This window comes from Gymnoscopelus braueri (genome assembly GCF_963280865.1).
Source record: "Gymnoscopelus braueri genome assembly, chromosome: 19".
Classification (NCBI taxonomy): domain Eukaryota; kingdom Metazoa; phylum Chordata; class Actinopteri; order Myctophiformes; family Myctophidae; genus Gymnoscopelus; species Gymnoscopelus braueri.
Window position 1 is genome coordinate 36,121,864 of NC_137621.1, and position 23,408 is coordinate 36,145,271.

Consider the following 23,408-nt stretch of genomic DNA (forward strand, 5'->3'; position numbering starts at 1 on the left):
ACACGCTCATATTTCATACTCATTCTCTCTCCCCTTCTTCCCCTCTCTGTCCCCTCGCTCCACTACAGGCTAAGTACAATACACCAGATAGGGAAATTAACTTAATTGTTGTAATATTTACGAGGTCATGCATACAGTACACATTAGCAGATAACTATATCCTGTCATCTGAGCCTGTTTTCGACTGCCAACCCTGGCAAAGCTGATTCTTCTCTACATACTGTACTGCAGTGGCTCAGGAGGTAGAGTGGTTGCCTAGAAGGTTCCTGGTTTGATTCCCCAGCTCCTCCTGGCTTTGTATCAAAATTCAAAAGTGTGCTTGAGCAAGACACTTAGGGCCCTATCTTGCCTTACTTAATTTTCTTTTACGTTTTCTAAAAGATTTTTAAATAGTTCAAATAGCCGATCTGCATCGACAAGTTGTGAGCTTGTATATCGGCTATTTGAACTATTTTAAAGTGTTTTTCAAAATGGTAAAAAATGCCAAAAAAGTTTAGGCATAAGCCAGGGGTAAGGCAAGATAGGGCCCATAGCCCCTAACTGCTTCCGACGAGCAGGATGGTACCTTGCATGGTTGCCTCCGCCATCTGTGTATGAATGTGTGGGTGAATGTAATGTACATTGTAAACTTAAAGCGCTATGGATCAAATTACTTAAATGTTAAATGTGCTTTACCATCTGTTTACCATTTATATTTCAATGGCTGCCCTTGCCAGCTGCCAGCGATTCCGAGCGTTTTCAATAACATTTGAAAAATCATAGAATATTTTTCAAATCTACACAACGATCCACCCGCCGAGAAAAAGAATTGTGCTGCCGCGATAATCCATTCTATAGTTGTTTGCAGTTGAATGTAGCTTGTTTTCCCAAAAAGCAACAGAAAGCAGAGAATCACGTGATTCGTCAAATCAAATGACGAGGGGCCAAATGACGAGTATACTCGTCAATGGCAGACCTGTGTCATTTTTGATTTCTTTGGCTATTCAAAAAATAGCAGATATACAAGCTTATGAGCTCTGAGCGCCGTGCTATGAGCTTGTAGATCTGCATTTTTTTTTAAAAATCATGACAATAGTAACATTTTAACTCAAATCTTTGCTTCTGGGGGATTCTACAAATGTCTTCTAAATCCTAACAGTTTAAAAAAACTGGTTCTCAAAGAAATATCAGTGGTTCTCAAACTTTCTTCATGTCAAGGACCCCCAAAATTATATGTATTTGGCCACTGACCCCCATCTAAAAATATGTTGTTTCAGGGACCCCCAGAAGCTAAGATTTGAGATTTTCACCATTAAAAAAGAAAGATCTTCAAGCTCGTAGGGCGGCACTCAGTGCTATGAGCTTGTAGAGCTGCTATTTTTTGAATAGAGAAAGAGATCTATATCCGGTCGCGGTAATCCGTTGCTTAGTTGTGGCCTGTTGAATGTGGCTTGTTTTTTCCGCAAAGCAACAGAAATGGATATAAAGCCATTTTCCCACAGGAAGTAAAGGGATTTTTTTTCTCAAATTACATCAGATAATCTGTCTGTCGTCATCTAGCCTCGGAAACCCATGCTTTTTTTTTTGTTACAAAAGAAAAAAAGCCTGGGGCAGCCATGCAGGAACGATGGTCTTGAGCCTTGTTATCTCCTAACCAATCAGAGTGCAGAGGGGCGTCGCTCTAAATTTGGTGACGTCAGCGTGCTCCGTGCACAGGCCGGGGGGGGGAGGGGAGGGGAGGCGGGGACATAGATTGGTGAAGCAATAGGAAGCCACGCACAAATCCGGGCGGCTGTGTTAGGATCCGCCTTTCAAGACCATCGATTGAGCTCGTAGCCTCAGGCTAGTCGTCATCTGGCAGTGAAAGCATCATTCATAGGATGGCAAACGGCGCCAACTGGTGGAAAAACAGAAATCTCGTTGGTGGCAGAATCCAATGAGAAATCTCGTCGGTGACGAAGAGTTCCCGCTGTGGGTGTGTCTTCTCCTCCGCATCATCAGCGCCCATACCCTGGGTGGGGTTGGCGAAAGGGCCTACTCTGTGTGGAGTTTGCATGTTCTCCCCGTGTCTCCTAGGGTAGTTAATACCCTCACAAAAACATATAGTAATCCTCCTGAGCCTGATGGAAGGGAACTGGTTGGAATAACGTGTTCCTTCCACACGCTATGTCCTACCGGGGGAAACTCCCCCCCCTGTCAGGTGACAAAAAGGTCAGTTGGCTCTCATGCATTGAAGGAGGCATGAGCTCGTCCCTGGGCTCCCTAGGCTGTGAGGGGAGTATAGCGCCCAGGATCACTCAATTAAACCAGGAGTGTTCTGATGCTGTTCATAGTCATGGGAACTCAATCAAATAAGATAGACAAAATAAGGCACAGACAAGGTCACAGTTTGAGAAGAATCAGTGATATATTTTTGATATAAAAAAGGAGCTCCAAACTTAAATTACAGCAGGACAAGAAATGTATGCACCTAACCCTTAGGGTTCACCCTGTAGGTGAACCCTAACCCACATTGACAAATTCATTTTGACAATGGCTTTCAGTGTTCTGATTCTGTTGGAAGTCATGGCTCTCAGTTCCCACCTGAGGTCATGTGGGAGTTCCGACCGCTCCACACAGTACTGAATAACCGCTAGCTTACATAACGTCTTCAGACTAGGACTCAAGTCTAGGATTTGCAGGTCATATTCATATCCCCTAAAGAGGATGATGCGATCTCCCACCATGCAACAGCACTTCCAATAGACTGGACACGGTCCTTTCCCCTTGGGATCAACCTTCGTCCAGGAAAAGGTCTCTGAATTGAGTTTCCACAGGCAACTTGAGGTATTTTCCTCGTTTTTAACACCACCAATTGTGTACAGCTGTCCGTTGTAGGCAAGTGCTGAATGCTGGAAGTAGCATCCTGAGGAAGCTGTGCAGAAGGTGTGCTCAGCCAGCAGTTGGTCTATGTGTCAAACACTCGGATGGTGTTGCAGTGGTCCCACTGGCGCCCCTCATAGCCCCCAATTACAAACATCTTTGTCCCGATGATGGTGGCAGAGTGATTGGACGAAGCAGGTGGAGTGCCTCTGGTGTTAATTAAGGACCAGACCATCGTGGTGGTGTCCAACCTGTAGGCGTCATTAGTAAATCCAGTCTTCCAGTGGTATCCTCCATGGATAAACATGACCTTCCCCAAGACACAGGCTGAGTGGTTACTCCTCTCCCCTGAAACAGTCCCTGACACCCTGGGTTCGAACCATCTGTGGGCGTCGACATCAAATGCATGAAGCACGTTGCAGTTAGGAGGACCCCAGATGTAGACGATATATTCTATCAGCACAGCTGTGTGGCCCTGATGCCTGATAACCTGGCCCCTCGTTATCGTCCTCCCGCCCTGGGAACGTCCAGTTTCTACAGGGGTCAACGACCTCCAGCGTAAAGACACTGTGTTGAAAACGTGGGCTCTAATCACAGTCCTGTTGCGATGATGATTCATTTCAAAGGCGTACACTTCGTGCTTCACTGCAGTAGCAGCACTGAGATCTAGTCCAGAACAGTCCTCTAGTCCTCCGTTCACATGTACCGTCCAGTGGAACATTTCTCACACTGTAAATCTGTAAAGACTCATCCCTGAACAACACACTGGAGTCCTAATGTGCACGTTTATCACTTATATTGCTTCAGCGGAACAAATGTCAAGCAATGCTTGGGCAATCCACAAAGAATGAATGATGGGGGTCTCAGGGAGGGGGGGGGGAATCCGGTCGCGGTAATCCGTTGCTTAGTTGTGGCCTGTAGAATGTGGCTTGTTTTTTCCACAAAGCAACAGAAATGGAGATAAAGCCATTTTCCCACAGGAAGTAAAGGGAGTTTTTTTCTCAAATTACGTCAGATAATCTGTCTGTCATCATCTGGCAGTGAAAAAGCATCATTCATAGGATGGCAAACAGCGCCAACTGGTGGAAAAACAAAAGTCTCGTTGGTGGTAGAATCCAATGAGAAATCTCGTCGGTGACGAAGAGTTCTCGCTGTGGGTGTGTCTTCTCCTCCGCATCATCAGCGCCCATACCCTGGGTGGGGTTGGCGAAAGGGCCTACTCTGTGTGGAGTTTGCATGTTCTCCCTGTGTCTCCTAGGGTAGTTAATACCCTCACAAAAACATAGTAGTAATCCTCCCCCATGACAGCCGGGGCTCCTGATGGAAGGGAGCTGGTTGGAATAACGTGTTCCTTCTACGCGCTATGTCCTACCGGGGAAACTCCCCCCTGTCAGGTGACAAGAAGGTCAGTTGGCTCTCATATATTGAAAGAGGCATGAGCTCATCCCTGGGCTCCCTAGGCTGTGGGGGGAGTGTAGCGCCCAGGATCACTCAATAATTAAATCAGGCATGCTGTTCCAATAAATTGAGACAATGGCTTTCAGTGTTCTGAAGGAAGTCATGGCTCTCAGTTCCCACCTGAGGTCATGTGGGAGTTCCGACCGCTCCACACGGTACTGAATAACCGCTAGCTTACATAACGTCTTCAGACTAGGACTCAAGTCTAGGATTTGCAGGTCATATTCATATCCCCTAAAGAGGATGACGCGATCTCCCACAGCGAACAGCATTTCCAAGGGACTGGACGCTGTCCTTTCCCCTTGGGCTCAACCTTCGTCCAGGAAAAGGTCTCTGGATTGAATTTCCACAGGCAACTTTCACCACCAATTATGTACAGCTTTCCATTGTAGGCCAGTCCTGAATGCAACATGCGTCCTCCTGGAAGTAGCTGTGCACAAGGTGTGCTCAGCCAGCAGTTGATCTCTGTGTCAAACACTCTGATGGTGTTGCAGCGTTCCCACTGGCGCCCCTCATAGCCCCCAATTACAAACATCTTTGTCCCGATTATGGTGGCAGAGTGCCATTCTGAAACAGGTGGCGGAGAGCCTCTGGTGTTAATTAAAGACCAGACCATCGTGGTTGTGTCCAACCTGTAGGTGTCATTAGTAAATCCAGTCTGCCAGTGGTATCCTCCATGGATAAACATGACCTTCCCCAAGACACATGCTGAGTGGTTCCTCCTCTCCCCTGGAATAGTCCCTGACACCCTGGGCTCGAAACATCTGTGGGCGTCGACATCAAATGCATGAAGCACGTTGCAGTTAGGAGAACCCCAGATGTAGACGATATATTCTATCAGCACCGCTGTGTGGCCCCAATGCTCGGTAACCTGGCCCCTCGTTATCCTCCTCCCGTCTTGGGAACGTCCAGTTTCCACCGGTTTCAACGACCTCCAGCATAAAGACACTGTGTTGAAAATGTGGGCTCTAATCACAGTCCTGTTGTGATGATGATATATTTCAAAGGCGTACACCTCGTGCTTCACTGCAGTAGCGGCTGCAGTAGCGGCACTGTGATCTAGTCCAAAACCGTCCTCTCGTCCTCCGTTCACATGTACTGTCCAGTGGAACATTTATCACACTGTAAATCTGTAAAGACTCACTGGAGTCCTAATGTGCGCGTTTATCGCTTATTTTGCTTCAGTGGCACAAATGTCAAGCAATGCTTGGCCAATCCACAAAGCATGATAGCCTCAGCCTCTTCGACCCTGATCCTTATATGGGCATCTTGTATATGGTCTCTGTCGGGTGGGAACCTCATACGTCCAAAACTGTTACTTGTCAGGATTCCAATTCAAAAGTAGCAGATCCACCAGTTTCCAGCTTGTGGATCTGCTACTTTCAAGCGTTAATTTACGAATCTGCCAGAGTAAATAAATCAGCCACTGATTTTTCGTTTTCCTTACCTTTTCAACCAGTCACAGAATATTTATCTCCAGTATGATCGATACCCCGATCATTGCTAAACACGGAGGCTTTCTATGTGCTTCTGCGGAAAAAATAAATAAAATCATCGCAAAATCCTGTTCGCTAGTTATTGGCCGTTATATAGCATGTCTCGTCAAAAATGCAGAGGAAATCCTGGGAGGCGGGAAAAAGGCATTTTTCCAAATACGCTAACCAGGAAGTGAATGGTGGAGGAGATTTTGCGATCACATGATCTCCTGGTTCTGTATGTGACTGAGAATGTAATGGTCACTCATATCTCAGCGAAAAGCGCCATCTAGTGTAAAAAACTAAACATACAACAGGCGTCAAAAGACATTGTTGGCAGTCAATGAGTGTTAACCTGAATTAGAAAATGTTGAGGAAAAAAATATGAAAAACAATATGGCACTTATTGACCCTCTGGCTTTAGGGGCTGCAAATGCTATTTTCTGGGGGCATATTTTGCCCTTTGATCCAGTCTATTTAAGATCAAGATCAGTTTTTCTGTCTGATGTTACACCGTTTTTTGTGTATGTTTTCTTTACAGTGCCCGTTCCCACTAATTGATGGTGTGTATATTTTCTTTACAGTACCCGTTCCCACTGGGTGTCAGCCTGGCTCTGTGCTGGTGTCTGCTGGTCTGTGCCAGCCGCATTTACATGGGCATGCACTCCATACTGGTGAGACCCCCCCCCCCACACACACACACACACACACACACACACACACACACACACACACACACACACAAGCAAACATAGGTGAAGAGATTTGGTGGGAAAAAAGAGGGTACCAAATAGAGAGACCCCTGGGGGACCCTGGTCAATGAAGGATATAGGGTTTAAGTGGTTAAAGGAGACATCATTCTCTGGTGAATGGTGTCAGTCTCAGCAGCTTGCTCTGCTTTAGCCGTCTGTCGCAGAGGCAACAGTTGTCCTGGTAACGCCTGTATCATGTCACAGTGGTTGATTGATAGGTGCCCTAGGTTCCAGAGCGAGTGACGCAATATGGGACACGTAATGTAAACATTACACCATGTTGACCTACCTGGCTGTCAGCTCAGACACATTTAGAAGGCAGTTCCACAGCATATTATTCTGTTAAATTGATGTCTTTTTTTTAATCCAAGAGAGGTCAAGACCTGACGGCACAGACCCAGAACCAGTGTCTTTTGACTCGAGTATCTGTCAAACAGCTAGTTGCCAGCCCACTCCCAGTAACTTAACTAGAGGCTGAGTGAAACTATTAGGGAGGGAGTAAGAAATTCCTAGTTATCAAAGCACTTGATGAAGATTCGTAATGGAGGCAGATATTTTATAGTATATATCACTGAACTTTATTGTCCAAAATTACATCAGAAAAGAAAAAACACAAATAGAGCCATTTCTAAATTACCCCAAGCATCATCTTCTGCATTATGTTCTGTTCTGTTTTCTTATCGGTGCATGTCGGAAAACATATTATACGTTGGAACCGATATATCTGTGCTAGGCCGACAAAATTGGTGGGACTGAGGGGCTTTAACCCATTTAGACTGGGAACCCCTATACGTAACTATACCTTTCAATCCGGGAACCCCTTTTGGGGTTGTTGTTGCTATGTACAGTATATAGCAACATACATGTTTTTTTGTAATTTATTTATAAATATTTGAAGTTTTTCAGAAAACTTAGGTCAGGAATTAGAAGGCGTTTTAGAATCGGCCTCAGGTCTAAATGGGTTAAAAGTGACAACTGAACAAGTGCGAGCAAAGCTTTTTCCAAGTAGAACTTCTTTGGCACTGAGCAAGACTGCAGTATTAATTCATCATGCTCTTACAAAAGAGACTTCTGCAGTGGTGTTACTATTAAAAGATGTTGGTACAGAAATGTTTGTAGTGTGCAGACTGACCTGAGCTTTACTCAAATTCAGATACTGAAACCAGGCTACTGGAGAGTGGTCTATCTTATCTTAACTTCAAAGACATGTCAAATGTGACAGATAAGATAAACCAAGACCTCCATATGTTATAGAGGAAATGGTAACAACCATTTCAACAACACTGTCAAATCTAGTTACAGAGGCATTTCTTCCGCTGCCTGATAATCATTGGGAGTCACTCCAGAAGACATATTCTTGTCCAAAAAGACAAGGGCAAAAGAGAACAATGAAAAGTTTTGAGTAGAAAAGTTTGGTCCGTTCTGATGGCTCAGCAGGCTGGGGTCCAACCAATTTATTTTAGGTGCTGTGTTCACATTATCTGCCTTTTATCAAGAAAATATAAATCATAAAGAAAAGGCGCTGGTCAGAGAGCCTTTTCTGCTAAAAAAGAAAAAGGAGTGCAGGGGCGGTGGCACAATTGACTGAAACAGACTTCAATGTAACTATGCTTTTGACCTTATATTGCCAAATATTGAAAACAAATTAAATAAATTGAAAATAGTACTGTAGATGTGGAGGTAATCAAGGTTGAGCAATTGTCCCTTCGTGAAGCTCCGCCCCCACCACTCAGCAGCTCTGGGTCTGGCAAGCAGCGCTGCTCATCCATTGACTTGAATGGAATACACACATTGTCCCACATAAAATAATCGATCCCTTTAGGAGCCAGAACTTCAAAATCTCTTTTAAATCTCATCAACGAGGCCTGCAGTAGCCTATGCACCGGAAAAATTTGCATGGCATTTCAATAGCTAGAAGAGGAGTACATAGTTATTTTACAGTGAGTAAAGTAGGAATGGAAGGAGCTTTCCATATTGATTTGTGGGTCCACATCTAATTTCTATTGAATATTAGCCACACTTAATGCTCTTAGTAAAGCTTAATGCCCTGTGTGTGTGTGTGTGTGTGTGTGGGGGGGGGGGGGGGGGGGGGTGTGTGGGTGGACAGACTGGACACCATGGTTGTTGTGTGTAAGGTTTGATAATCATGCCACATCAGTTTGTGTTGTGTTTCGGGGAGGTGCTACCATGCCTAATCAGACCACTTCCTCCATTGTTGTTCTACAGGAAGTGTTTTGGGACACACGGCTCTTTCCTACCCTGGTATTGATATTGATGCTGACATGAAAAAACTCATAATTCTTTTTCAAAGATTCTTATCTTTGGACTTGCACAGTCTAGGAATGGAAGCTTACTGTCCACTCTGGATAATGGCATAAAGCAAAACCCTCTAGAACTAATTTGATAAGATTATTTATCAGCTTCAATTTTATAGTGGTTCCAGATCCACTTGTTTATCCTGTATCCTGTATGTGTTCTCTCTCATGTTTGGATCAAATTTGATAAATAATAACATCTTTAACTGACCATATGCACACATTATACTTGGAGGTGGGAAACCCCACCCCCTGTTGTTGTTGACCCTGTGTGGGACCAATGCAAGCAAATTGATATTAATTTGATATCTATAACTAGGCATATATCTGCAGCAGTAGCAATACATTAAAGAATGGGCGATGGCATTCCCTCTTCTTGTGCCTTTTATGTGTAGCTACTTAGGAGAAACAACACAAACACGTTTCTGTTTGGAATGTATTCTTTAGCCTTCTTTGTTGTCCTTCTCTGTGTTATCCATCCATATCCTCTGTCACTATAGATCTGGACAGTAATGTTCCACAGTGATTTACCCCATAGTAGCTACCCATTAAAAATGTTATACTATCAGTAATGTCCAAACCACTCTCCATTCAATTATGACATGACTGCCAAGGTCAATATGACCTGATCATATACCTGTCACCAAGACTGCAACTCTTGCACTATTTACTCTTGACACCATTTCATGTTGAGACTTTGAAATGTAATCTTATCTTGGGGGCGGCCATAGCTGAGTGGTTAGTGAGCCCGCCTAGGGAGCCAGAGGCCCTGGTTGCCCCAGGTACGATGCCAGGCCAGGCCAGCAAATGTGTCGATGAAATGAAATATGTCCCTGAGCAAGACTCTTAACCCCTAATTGCTCACAGGCCCTCATTGGAAACAAGACCGCAAGGACTTTCATGAACGGACCTGTTAAAGGAATTATCCTTATCCTTATCATATAGCTAAGTCACTTTGGATAATGAGGTCAGCTAAAATGTTAATGGTAATGTTTTATTTGATAAACATTGACCTATTCAGAATGATGAGGGCTGATTTTCTTTAAGTCTCGACTCTCTAGGGTTCCTTTCTTGGCCATATGAAAGACTATTGCTAATTGGTCTGTCAGGGTCTGTGTCCCATGAAGTTTATCTACAATCATTGTATCCAATTGTTCTGATATCTGATCTTATTAAGTTGTTAACCATTTGAGATTGTACTGTACATCTGAAACCGTTTCAGTGGGTTTGACCACCATTCAAACGATCCACAAGCTCATTGAAATTGTGCATGGAGTGTTGGGGTGGGTTCTTCTAGTGGTCTTTTACAGCAGAAACTGACACTGTTTGCACCGGGGGTTCTATTCTTTCCTTGTGTAGCTTAAGGGGTTGAGTGTGACACTACAACTATGCTATTCATTCTATCAGTCATGTTCTCATTGCATTACCAAATGTCACATATACAGTATGCCCTCAGGACCCTGCAATGCCAGCTTGTCCGCGTTCTAGTTGTTCATTGTTTCACAACTCTCTCTGCTTGGCTCAGTGGAGGAGATAACATTGAAACAGCATATATCTATGCACATGTTGTTTCAATCTCCTAATCATCCAGAGAGGGGATAAAACATTTTAAGGGCAGCAATAAAGTGATAAATACGGCCAACCTTCCGATCGGTTTCCTGTTACCTATCTTGTAGTTGACTCAGGTGGCAACCTTTGGACCAGCAGAGAACAAACGCATGGACTTAATGAACTCCAGAGGCATCCCAAAGCGTCGGATGCTGGTATCAATGTTTCAGCTAGCCGGTAATTACCGTCTCGCTGTCACAGCTTAGTTTGTTACTTAATGGACCCAAAGCCTCCTTAGAGTGAGAGTTCAGCGTCTGCTTGAATCCATTAAGTCAGTGGTTCTCGAACATTTTTCATGTCAAGGAACCCCCAAATTGATATGTATTTGGCCACGGACCACCATTTGAAAAGATTTTGAGCCAGGGACCCAAGTTGGTCAAGATTTGTTAAAATGTTGACAATAGCAGATTTACATGTACAAGCTCACAATGCGTTGCAACACAACTTGTGACTTTGTAGATAGGCTACATTGATTGGATTTGAGGCTGCATTGTTGCGTGCCTATCTAGTTGCAACTGTTCATGATCATGAACTTTCTGATGAATGTCTGATTCACTGGCTTACGCCCTTCCTCAGGGTTGCCATAGTTTTTTGTAACAAAATAAGCAAACAATTAAATAGCCTACAGCTGTTATTTTTTGTTAACCAGTTTTTGGCCAGCATTTTACTGGCAGGATGTGAATGAGCACAGTGTATTAAAGCAATATTTTCCCAACATCGAATATACTGTTGACTTGATAACAAAATTACCAATGAATCCAGTACATACAGAAATTAACTAGTCAAGATTCCATGCCTCTGTGACGAACAGAAGGTGTTTGTCTTTAACCTCTGTATTCACTTGCATTTGTGAGTTAGATGTTAATACAAATGATCAGTAGCAGTTACGAAGTCTGCCACGTCTTCTAATGTACGATTTGAAGTTTGTTCCCCATTTGCACTGTTAGTTTATCACCTGAACCTTCACACCAGGTGCATGGTTCAGTGGTTCTGTGAAGTGAGGAGTTAATACCCTTGAATGAAAGTCTCTACACAGGTAATTTACAATTGTTTGAATCCAATTATTTTATTACCCTATAATCTAAGTTACAATTATTTATGAATCTATTAAACAATCAGAATGAATTATCATAAACAAGATGATACAATACCAGCAGTTACAGTTCAGTTCAAAGCTCTGAAGATTACAATACTCTCTCCCTGTCACAGAGTATGTCCAGAACGAAAGTTCTGCAATGCTGGACTATTTCCCTATCAGAGCTATATTAACAAATGTAGATTATAATAAAACATTATCAATAGATGTCGCTGTTGGTCCAACGAAGTTGATCAGGCTTCCCGCTGTCTCACGCTTGACAGTGGCCCTGGCTTCTCAGGGCACCTGTGGAATGTACCCTCCCTAAATAGGGGAGTACTGTAGATAACTTTCTCTACCCCTACTGTCTAAGAGAGAGAGAGAGAGAGAGAGAGAGAGAGCGCCTCTAAGGCGATATGATCTCATCTCATGCTAATAACATTTTTTTGGGGAATATAAGGTCATAGTGACACATTTATACTAAACTCATAACACTTTTAGATCTACAAAAATCTCTAAAAATCGAAGTATCAGTGTACTTCTCAAATAATCAGAATAGCTGAGTTTAAAGCAGTGTATACAGTATGTACTCACAGGATATCTACTTCTTCTAAAGATCCTGTCACACAGCACTATAAATTCTAAGACTTTAATTCTAAAAGCAATATAATTTCCTTCCAGCACTTGTATGTAAGTTTGGATGAGAGTATCCGATAAATGCCTAAATTGTACAAAGTCAAACTCATTAACTCACTTGCTTTAATGTGGCCTTAAGCTCAATTTAAAATTGATTAAGGAGTCATGTCATCCATCATTCTGAATAGGCTAGAATGAGTCATGATTTAAAATTAGTCATCAGCCCTACTCAGTACATTGCCTTTTTGACTGAATATGGATGAAGTAGCAGTACTATTTCAGCGAAATATTTTTTCAGATAAGAAGTCTGTTTCCTGACTTTGACCGGAACATTCACTCTTTCAGTTCTGATTTATTTCCTGGACCTCTTAACCTTTTCCTTAGCTTCCCCTTCTGTAGTTTTAACTACTATGGGATCTCTGCCCTGTATTACAATAATCTATGTGAATTTTATTAGGACAAACGAACCAAAAAAACATAATAGACTAAAGTATTGAAATAAAGTACTAAATAGATTCTGGTTGTAATTAGAGCCATGATGCCAGATCTTTGGATCAGATGCAGTTCCTGAGTACTATATTACCAAGGTTTTGATTTAGATTTGATAAAAGTTTCTATTTGAGAAAATGTAACTTATAAGCAAACAAATAAATAGAAAATAAACCGCTTTTTGATAAATAAACAAGTATATATTGCATATTAAACTTCAATATATTTAACTTTAATTATACAGTGAAACAAGTAAATATAAAATACACACATAAACTGAACTTCATTTAATTTATAAACACATAATTTGTGTTATTTAACATGATATTCCAAACATAAAAATAGCGTTAGAGTTAATTGCGACACATTCTTAGCTTGTAGATCTGCTATTTTTGAAAACTTCTGAATCTGAAAATGTCCAAAATTGGGACGCTAGGATGAACATGATTTGATAATATCAGACAGATATAAAAGTCAGGTTTTAAATACTACTGTAGTGATTCTGGTTGTAATTCTATTTTAGTCATCACATCATCTTTACATTCTCCACAGAGAGTCAAATGTGTCCATAGAACATGTGTTGGACTGCTGTGGTCAGAACATGTGTTCCCAGTTCAACAGCATGCCAACACATGACTCCACCACTGGAGGGAAAGTGCGTGTGTGCATGCTTTTGAAGACCAATGAGCTCATAAGGCTACAAACATGAGGAAAATACTGGAAAGTGGAGATAGTCAGCTGGTCTAAACTTTTCAAGAGACTATCATAGGGTTAGGTCTTCGTGGGATTTTTTTAAGCTAGTGTTGGGTAAATGTTATGGTAAGCCAAAACCTCTCAAACAAACACACCCAAACACAAATCTATATCCAGTGGACTACTGGGAAATAGCCACTTTTCTTTGTATTAATGCCTGTGAATGACCCCTACTCTCATGCCATTGTCAGTCCAGAGTTCACTGCCAGTTAAGGCTTTCCTGTTTCCTGACGATGATGGTGAACTTCTCGTTGAACTTAATTGTCACCAGGAAATGAAATGAACCAATGAACTTTGTGCCCAACTGAAAATGTCACTTGGTTGAACCAAAGTGTCAGAGAGGGTGAGAGAGAGAGAATGAGAATGTATGTGTTTATGTGTGAGTGCGTCTTTGCACATGCTTTTGTTTGTGTTTCTGAGGTTGGTGTCTTGCAATACTATTTTATACAATAGTATAAAAAGTTATACTAATGTATTGTCTGAGAAATGTGGTAAAGAGGTCTAACAATTAGAGGTACCGTAACCAGATGATATACTGCTATAACTAAAAGGTTACAGCATCAGTCCTTGTAATGGCAACGTCCCATTGAAGACAGTGAACACATACTGTAGTATATAATTCTGGAAAGATAGCTAATTACCTAAACCTAATTTGTCCTAAATGTCCTGTTGTCTTGCTCTGCGTCTTCCTCCAGGATGTGATGGCCGGTATCCTGTACAGTGTCCTGATCCTCCTCGTCGTCCTGCCGACCCTGGACGTCGTTGACAACTTCAACCTCACCTGTGCCTACGCCCCGCTCATCATCATCTCCTTCCACCTCCTGCTGGGCCTCTTCTCATTCACCCTGGACACCTGGAGCACCTCCCGGGGAGACACCGCTCAGATCCTGGGCGTAGGGGCCGGCGTGGCCTTGGCATCTCACGTCAACAACCGGCTTGGCTTTCTGCCCGATACTCCCCTGGATCAGCTCCCTTACTCTGCTCCTGTGCTGGGTATAGGCATGGTGGGAGCAGCCATGTTGAAGCTCTTCATTGGTGTTCTTGTCCTGGTGGTGACACGAGCCATCATGAAGGTGGTGACGATCATGGTGGTGTGCCGGGTGGCGGGGGTTCCCAGCACAGATGTGAGGAAGGCTAGACAGCACATGGAAGTGGAGCTGCCTTACCGATATATTGTCTACGGGACCGTAGGCTTCAATGTTCTCTTCCTGGTTCCTCTGCTCTTCAGCTACATGCCGCTCTGATTGGACAGACTGGACGAGTGACCACTTTCTAGTTTGCGGGACGGAGGGTGGTGGGGGGGTGGATTTGACTACACTCTGTGTGAGCACTAATTTAAATGCTGTAATTAGTTCTTTTTTTCCCCCACTTCTAGTTTGTTATGAAGAAGTTGTGATGGTAGCAAAGGGGATGCCTCTGACACTGGTCTAGATCATGATATGAGATTTTGCCCTCTTTCTCTAAGGTTTGGGAAAGTGGAAATCGATCCCTAACACTCATCTCAGGCTTGTCTAAATCTTGTCTCCTCTACCAGCTTTCTCATTCAAAAACCTGCTCTGAGGTAATAACCTCACACAGCCAAAGAGGAAGAACGGTTCGTTCCTCTTCATCTGTGTGAGTTTAGCTCGCCTGCAGGGCATTACAATCAACACCAGCCAAGTGGCCGAAAACTTGAACATGGCTGTATTGTTTATCAGTTCTGCACAGCTCACTGTGCAGACTAGGGGTTTAAATCCTTCACAGTTTATCCGACTTGGCTGGGCGCACCAACAAACGTAACATGGACTACTTGGGGGTGGTGCTTTAATTGGCATAATGACTAAATTAGTTGAAAATGAAAAAAGACAATTGAAAATAAACATACTATACACGGCCATTATTAGCAACAGAAGCTATGCGTTTGCCTCAAAAGGACTGCATTTTGTAGCGTCATACCACTGATGGCGACATGCCATGACCTGTGTCTTAGTAGTATTATTGTCAATGTCATATGAAGCCTTCAGACAAAGATCCATGTACATTACACACATTTTTTAAAGGTATTTTTATTTGAGTTTCTTCTTAACCCAAACAGACCTTTACCACTGTCGCAGCTTCCCACTGTACACAGACAATTATACAAGTACATTTTAAGTGCTTGGGTATATGAGAAGGTTACTACACACATCATTCCTAATGACTAAACATGTCAGTGTTGTGTAAAAGTTTGGGTAAAGTTGTTTATTTTCATTTAATATTCCACTACTACTAACATGCTAGTCCTCAATAACTGTAAGTGACTTCTCTAGACTGACTGGAACATACAATTGCAAGTATGTTGGCATGATTTTGTATTTGGCACTCATTCTGAAAGCTTCATTGATGATATTGAAAATCATCATATTTGAGCTTCCTATTTTCTGGTATAACTCTAAAGGCAATAAGATTCTTGTGATTTTAAATGATTCGTCCGTGAAGTTTGGATTTTTTCTTTTTCCTCCAACTGGAGAATTCTACAGGAAGTGATGATGTAACCTTGGACTTCAAATGGACACCTTTGCAGGAGATGATTACCTGAACGTTGTTGCTTTAAGTCTCCCCCTGGGGAGTGGACAACCTCCTGCAGTGAACATTCATTGTCGGTTCTGTCTCATTGTTTTGTTTTCACTCTGTATTTGAGGGTTTCTTTAAATTGCTGATGTACAGTGTTGTTTCCTCCTAAAGGGCTCTTTGTATCCCTGTGGATATCCCATGTTCAACTGATTCTGTCTTTATGTAGATTACAGATTACATCCTGTTCTCTGAGATGGATTGGTTTTCCTGTGTTGTGAATGGATAAAAAGCCATGACTGGGCACATAATTATTCTGAAGTAAGCAAGAAAGGACAGAAGGAAGGAAGTGTCACTTAATTTCACTGTGTTAAATGTATAGAGTTCTTATAGTTTTTCTATTGTAAATATTTCACTACTCCATTCCTAGGAACCCAGAAGACTGGTAGTTTTATCTTCTATCAGGAAGCAGTTACATTAACCTGTTGTACCTGTTCTACATTCATATCTGATTATAAGTGGGTAGAGGGCAAGCCAGCAGTACTGGGTCCCCAGGACTGATGTTGTTGGTCACTGTTGGTCAGGGTTGTTGGAAATCGGCGCGTGTTGAGTACACCAGTGGTGCATTCACACAAAGCACAGCTGACTTCCTGTTTGATAGCAGATGCCTCTGACCGCACGCAACCACTTCCGATGCAGGGAGTATCTCCTTCAAGAGAGGATAGGCACATACAATTGATGATGTCAGTATTGAACTCCATATTTGGACGAGATTAATCAGCGAATCTGCAGGACGGTGGACTTGAGATTTGGATTTCATTCACAATATGTGAAAAATATATTTACTTCCTTGGCCTACAGGCAGTGCACAAAATTGTGGTTGTGATCGGTGTAGTGATTATGGAGATTAGCCGCTAGGCGCGGACACCCACGAACAAACACGCCTCTTGATGGCTCGCCTCCAAGGATCCACGCTGAGAGAAGAACAGAATGCTGATAACAGATGGAGGGAGCACAGAAAGGAGGAAGGGGATAAGAAAGATTGTACTGTATATCTTCTTAATATCTGAGGCAACACTTCATGCCAAAAGAGGACATAATCATCTGCAAGTTGAGAAAATATCAAAATATCAACATGTCCAAATGTAGTCCACCCCCATTTTTCAAGTTATAGAAATAGTATAAATGTTTCTTTAAACACTCTCAGAGTTAAATTAACACTCAGGATTTGACATTGCATTTTCCAAGACTAACTGACGCATCTCTTCTTTCTTCTCCTTTTACTTTAGTTTCCTTCCCTCTGTTCTCCCCGCCCTACTCTCTCTCCAATATGTGAGTCATACTGCAGTAGTATAGAAGCAGCACAGGGGACCCTCCTGAAAGCACTGTATTTCTCCCTTGTATCATCATATATTTTTATAGAAAGTATTCTAAGGGATTGGACCAAGTAGTGTCAGGGTAGGAAGCTACAACTAGCCACCAACAACATCCTCGGCTTTTATAGTTTCCCTGTGGCCTTTTGTAGCCATAAAACTGTAGTTGGTAAAAGTGTAAATTGGCCGGTGAGATATGGGGTGTACCAGCTGCTGTGACTGGAAGAAATGTTAGTTTACTGCACTGAGCGAAATTGTCTATTATGATGGAGGAGAGATTCTCCTGTTTCCATTTGTAAAGTAAAGTAAAGGTTTCCCTGTTTTTTGTGGATAGATAAATGACAAAGTCAGGTGTCTAAGCAGGGTGGAGAATCAACACCAGCCAAAAACTGGTATGTTTTGGCTGAATGGTTCTCTACTCTAAACTACTACTACTACTGTGGCAGGCCAGGTAGCCTAACCAACCATCAATTGATGGAACCATCTTTTCTGGTCAGGTTAAACGGTAAATGGCTTCTGGTGAATCTGTGGACATCACTATCTCTTGAATGATTTTGTTTATTTTTCCTTTTTTGGTGTGCATGCATCCCTTGGTGAAATGCTAACAAACACTGGAGACACTCATTGATGCAGAGACATACTCTGTGATCCATTACAATCTGCCACCATCACTCGTTAAGAGTGATCCATTTGGTTAGATTTCCACTGGAATTCAAAGTATTCCTGCTCTGTTACTTCTGCCTTTTGCAAATAAAAGTATATGAGAGATATCATTTTGATGAGCAGAGTGGGAAGTAAACACATTCCCACCAGCTGCGTTGGTATGGTTGCTAGTTTCATGTTGGCTTGATTGAATATTTTATGTGTATGTGCTTTTGAGCACATGCACCTTGTCAGTCAGCTAACCTGTTCATTTTGTTTAGCAAAAATCAGTTAAATGTAGCTGTTGAAATTCAGGATCCACCATCTACCAGTGGATTAAATATCTATCTCATTATGGGTGTCTCCATAGTATTGTTCAGAAACACATGTGATGCCTTTATTTGCATATTGATCCCATTTGTGTTTCTGTAAAATGTACTGCAAATGTACTACTCTCAAAAAGCAATAATTGCTGTTCTTCCTTAACTGTGGCAAAATGGGTTTTCACTTATTAACTAAAGGACCAGTGAAATCCCATTTGAAATTGTTAGACCAATATGAAAATATTTCAGTCTTAATTTGCGTTATAAAGGCTTTGGCTTCATATGGAAGCCAAGGTAACTTGTAAATGGTACTGTTCTCTTAATATTGATGCACTGTACCCAGAATGCACTGTTTGGTTTTCAATGCACTGAGTAAAGCCTGATTCATACTTCGTCGCACGATGATGTCGCGGCCGTGTGTCAAAAATAGACAACATACAACTTACAAGCTCTCAATGTGTGTGACACCGTCGTGCACCGGACCATATATTAGGCTTCAGTCAGTCAGGAGGGAGAATGTGGCCCTACAGTAGACGCTAATCACAGGCCAGTTTTGCAGCTTCCACAATGAGTGGTTATATGTAGGATAATAGGATTGTTTAGTATGGGTTGCTGAACCCAGTCTAGCCCTGGGGTCAGGATCATTTCTGATGAACCTTGTCATTTCATTCAGTCAATTGTTTATTTCCATCAATTATTTTAAGCTGGGTGCTAACTAAGTTGAAGCCAGCCACCTGCCAAATGCTGATAAGTCAGATTGTTTACTCTACCACTAGCCACTTTGGCAGGTATGATTATTTTTGATGTATTTTTCTCTTGTAAAATTAAACCCAAGAAGCCACTTCTGTGGAACATGATCATTTATTCATAATTTAAATTTTGAGGAAAAATTTAAAATTTAGTTGATCATCTGAAATTGTTCACCAATCCTAGACAGCAGGTTCTTGTTGTATGGCCAAGCTGCAAAGCTGGACACCATCTTTCTCTTTTTCAGTTTGAAAATAGCTAATCTACAACACGGTGTGATACATTGTGAAAATAGGGATGCCTGGGTTTAAGTGGCAAAATATGTGACAATAAACCCTACCCTAGCCTGAGCCTCGCTCAACTTAAACTTAACACAAATTTCTAAGACAAACATTCAATTATTATTTCTGTGATGTGGCCAGTTTTTACTTTTGCACCTTGGCCAGTAAGTCGAAACCTGGATGGCACATAAAAGAACCAACTTCACTCTGGAGAATTCTGGCCTGTGATTCAGTCAGTTGGTCACTGTGGCACTGTAGAATCTGACTGGAGGAGAATGCGGGGCTGGACACTGTGTCCGCTGCTCGGGTCCCTCAACATCCTGTGGCCTTGCATTACGCATGTGCATGTACATGTGTTTTGTCTTTGTTCTTTGTTTTAGTGTGTTGTTGTCTGTGGTTACCATAAAGGAAGGTTGCCGTTATTTTTGCATTTTGTTTATTGGACGATGTGACACATTTATCAAACCATTTGATGGGATTAAAGCACACCACTACAGCAACCACTAAGGGTTAAAATTGTCACATTTTACTTTACAATGGCCTTGTCCTAGTGCATTGAACTCTATGGGAATTGTGTATGTATATACTGTATAAAATAGTGTTGTTGCAACTAGTCACCTACAGCCCCTTATCACAGTTCAAAAGCAAATTAAACGGTCTTGTGTAAATCCAAAGCAGTAGCTGCTCAGCCATGAGTATCTTCCTAGATGCTGGCAACTGCAGGATGTACAACTTTTCACAGAAGGATGTCCCTGCCTGCACACAACAAGCCAGTGGGATGTTTATCTTTTGTATTCTAATTCGTGTGGTAGAAGATCCCTTCACAGCCCAAACCTGTGGGCGGTGAATTCCCTTTGTGAATCTTAACCACTTTCACCTTGGCGTCCCTGTTTTGGACATGTCATTATGGGTGAACAATCTGAACATTTAAAAAAAATGTTCAAAATTTTTTCACAATGTTCAAAACTCAACAGTTTTAAAACATTTTCAAGACGCGGTGTGAGCTCGAGGTATGAGCTAGTTTAGCTATTTGTCATACAACAAAGTGTACAGGGCTTAAGTGCTAACGGTTCATTTCTACCGGTCACAACATAGTTTTACACACTAGAAAAACGGCTATTGTAGAGTAATACTGTACATGTGTCTAAGTTGTTGTGTTGTTGTGTTAAAGTGCTGGCTGTGATATTTATATCTGGGCTGACTGGGCATAGGAAGACCCCTGTGCAGATGGGAGATAGATTGGGGAAATGAGATGGATAAAGGCGGATAAAGCCAAACTTCCTGAGGTTGATGAGCTATTGTCCTGCTGTGATGGCCCATAGTATTTGGGAGAGATGTTTTTCATTTATCACTGAATGGAGAAATCCAATTTTTAAATGACTGATGGCCCAGATTTAACTGTAAAAGGAAAGAAAAAAAGTGTTGGAGATAATTATTTTGTGGTAAAATTGTATTGTGTGCATTTTTGTTATGCTGACAAATATGTTGGATTTGGATGTTCCTGTTTTTCCCAAGGTTGATGTTTTTCATGTTGATATGAATCTCGGAGATAAGACTTTGTTTTGAAATGTTTCACCGGCTCTTGTCGACCAAAATGAGAACGGGGTTAAATGTAGCTGTTAGCTTTACTAGACTGTGTTCCTCATGCCCTTATAGTGCCTTCTCTTGTTCAGGAACACGAGTTGTGAGGTTACTCGTTTGTTTAATAGCCAGTTCATTTGAAAGTAGTTGGCATGTTCAAAATTGGTTAGTCCTAAACATTTGTCATCCTGTCATGTTGCCTTTGCACTTGTAACTGCATAATTTAATTCCAACGAGGTGGGAAGTAGCCACTAGAAGACTATTTTAAAAGTGGTTCAGTTTGTCAACTCTACCAGCCACTTTGGCAGGTGCTTTTGAGGCCTAAGGAAGGCAAACTACACTAGCTGCTTAAAATGTATTAACAGGTTATGAGAGGTTAGACTTAATGTTGACAAAAGTTACACCCATAAATGCTACAAAATTAAACACTAGTATCTGCATCTGTACCAATAACATAGGAGTAGGACGAAAAAGTGATTTGTATTTGTATTCAATTCAAAGACATTTTGCTAGTGAATGTTTACTTGAGTTCACCCTCCCTTTGGCAGGTAAAGCATAGCTTCCCACCTCGTCTCTCAGTTGTCACTGCTTCAGCTAATTATTTGCAATATAGGCTACTCTCAAGTCACCATACATGTAGATGTAGCTCAGTTATATATATGCTATACCTTAAAATCAAAATAATTTGATTTTAAGACATTATCATTTGCATATGTTGAGTATTTGCATGACAAAGACAATTATTCATGGGGTATTTGAGATTTGTCTTTTTCCCAAGACCAAATAAATTCCCTGGGCCCAAGAGTTCAAAACTTATCTGAGTGGATCAAATTCAGGCTTTGTTAGTTCAAAACCAAAAAAGAGGATTGGGAACACTTCGATATCCGAGCTGTGATCATAGAATTAGCTATAGCAAACATGTCAGTAAGAAATACTGACATGTTTGCTCTTGGGCCCAGGTGATTCATCTTTTTTGTTTTATTTTATTAGAAATGTTATAGAAAGATTTAATTACACTTGACTTGGATAATTACATCCTCTACAATGTAAATGTTTTACAAGTTTTCATGCCAGCTGTCTTTTTCAGAACAGGTTTTAAATATATTATGGTTGATAATGTTATATTTGAAATTATACTTTTCAACTCAACTGTCTCCTTCAATGCCATTAAGTTGGTTGTATTCATCTCGGTCATCTGATGTTTGTTGACATTGGACGATAGAGGACCTTTTATGCAGTTCAACAGTATTTTTTCTATTACAAATTGTAATGTTGGATTTGATCTATAAATATATTTCACTCAGATTGGTTTGTGTGAATTAATTGAAATAAAACTGATCACAACTGTTCAATCCACCACCCTCTCCAACTCACTCTCTTTGAGCTCACCCAAACATAAGAGCAAATCATCTTTACCCACTAGCACTTCACAGACAAATGTGTCCAATTCCGGCTGTGTAGTTTTACTTGTGGCTCTTTGGCAGGTAAACATTATTCAGGTAAACATTATTCCTACCTGCAGCCTTCCACACCTTGTTCCTGGAGTGCAAGAAAAGCAAAGCTGTGTGGTGTCTTGCTTAATTAAGTACACTTGACAGAATGACAGGACACATGGTTGCAGCAAAGAATGAACAAACCTGGGACCAGTATTGTTTAGCTGTCTGACAAGAAACTTTCTCTTTTCATTCCTTCAGACAAAAATAATGTAAATGTAATACCCATATTGTACATGCATGATAGAGCACCTGGTGATTCTAACTAACTAACTAACTAAAACCATAAGTGTTCTGATGATGCTTGTTCTGGCTTCTCTTGATGTTTACATTGCCCCTCCCTTCAAGTTACATTAAGATACTCACAGATGGTGAACTGGTATGTGTCACATTAAAGGCCAGACATGCGGCGAAGTTTCCACTGGGCAATGCCAAAGCCAGCTTGGTACCAGTGAGGGACGTAGCAGAACAGAGAAAACACACACCAGTCCCTGGCCTGGAGAAGAAATACATGTTCTACCCTCTTGAGTGGCGTGTCAGCAGCACAAGTAAAAATGTATGTTTAGGTCAACCTTGATGAATGTTTTTGGAAGAGCCAAACCAGGCGCCACATTGCTGAGTCAGACAATGTAACTAGCAGTTAATGTTATAGCTGAGCCACCTGTTACCCCATAATTTGGGATAGGCCAGGGGTAGTAATGGCACTGGGAGAGTCCAAATGTTCTGTTATATCCCCTTTAACAAATTAGGAAACAAGGTCTATTTAAAGAAACTGGAAATGTATAGTACTACCTTTAGTCTTTTTGGCTGAAATGACCGAGTGGAGTAGCTGGATTACAGGTTGCCAGCCACCTTTGTCTTAAAGGAGGAGTTCACCCAAAAAATGACTTATTTTCTATCAATTACACACCCCATGAAGCCTTGATTTCATGGATTTATTTTTGTTTTTGTGGCATTCCTAAGACAATAATTTGATGACCGTGTGCATTTCCGGTAGGAGACACAAATAATCTACTTTGTGTCTCCTACCGGATACA

At 41.6% G+C, this 23,408-nt stretch overlaps 1 protein-coding gene across 1 annotated transcript in view; it reads left to right on the forward strand.

Moving 5' to 3' along the window:
• The window catches only part of sgpp1b (sphingosine-1-phosphate phosphatase 1b), a 34,626-nt gene extending 12,445 nt beyond the window's left edge, over positions 1 to 22,181 (forward strand). Inside the window, exons 2-3 of the mRNA XM_080413863.1 lie at positions 6,359 to 6,448; positions 14,098 to 22,181. Coding sequence (XP_080269989.1) covers positions 6,359 to 6,448; positions 14,098 to 14,646 — 639 coding nt within the window. The 3' untranslated portion in view covers positions 14,647 to 22,181. The remainder of the gene's footprint in view (positions 1 to 6,358; positions 6,449 to 14,097) is intronic.
• Positions 22,182 to 23,408: the final 1,227 nt, after the last annotated feature.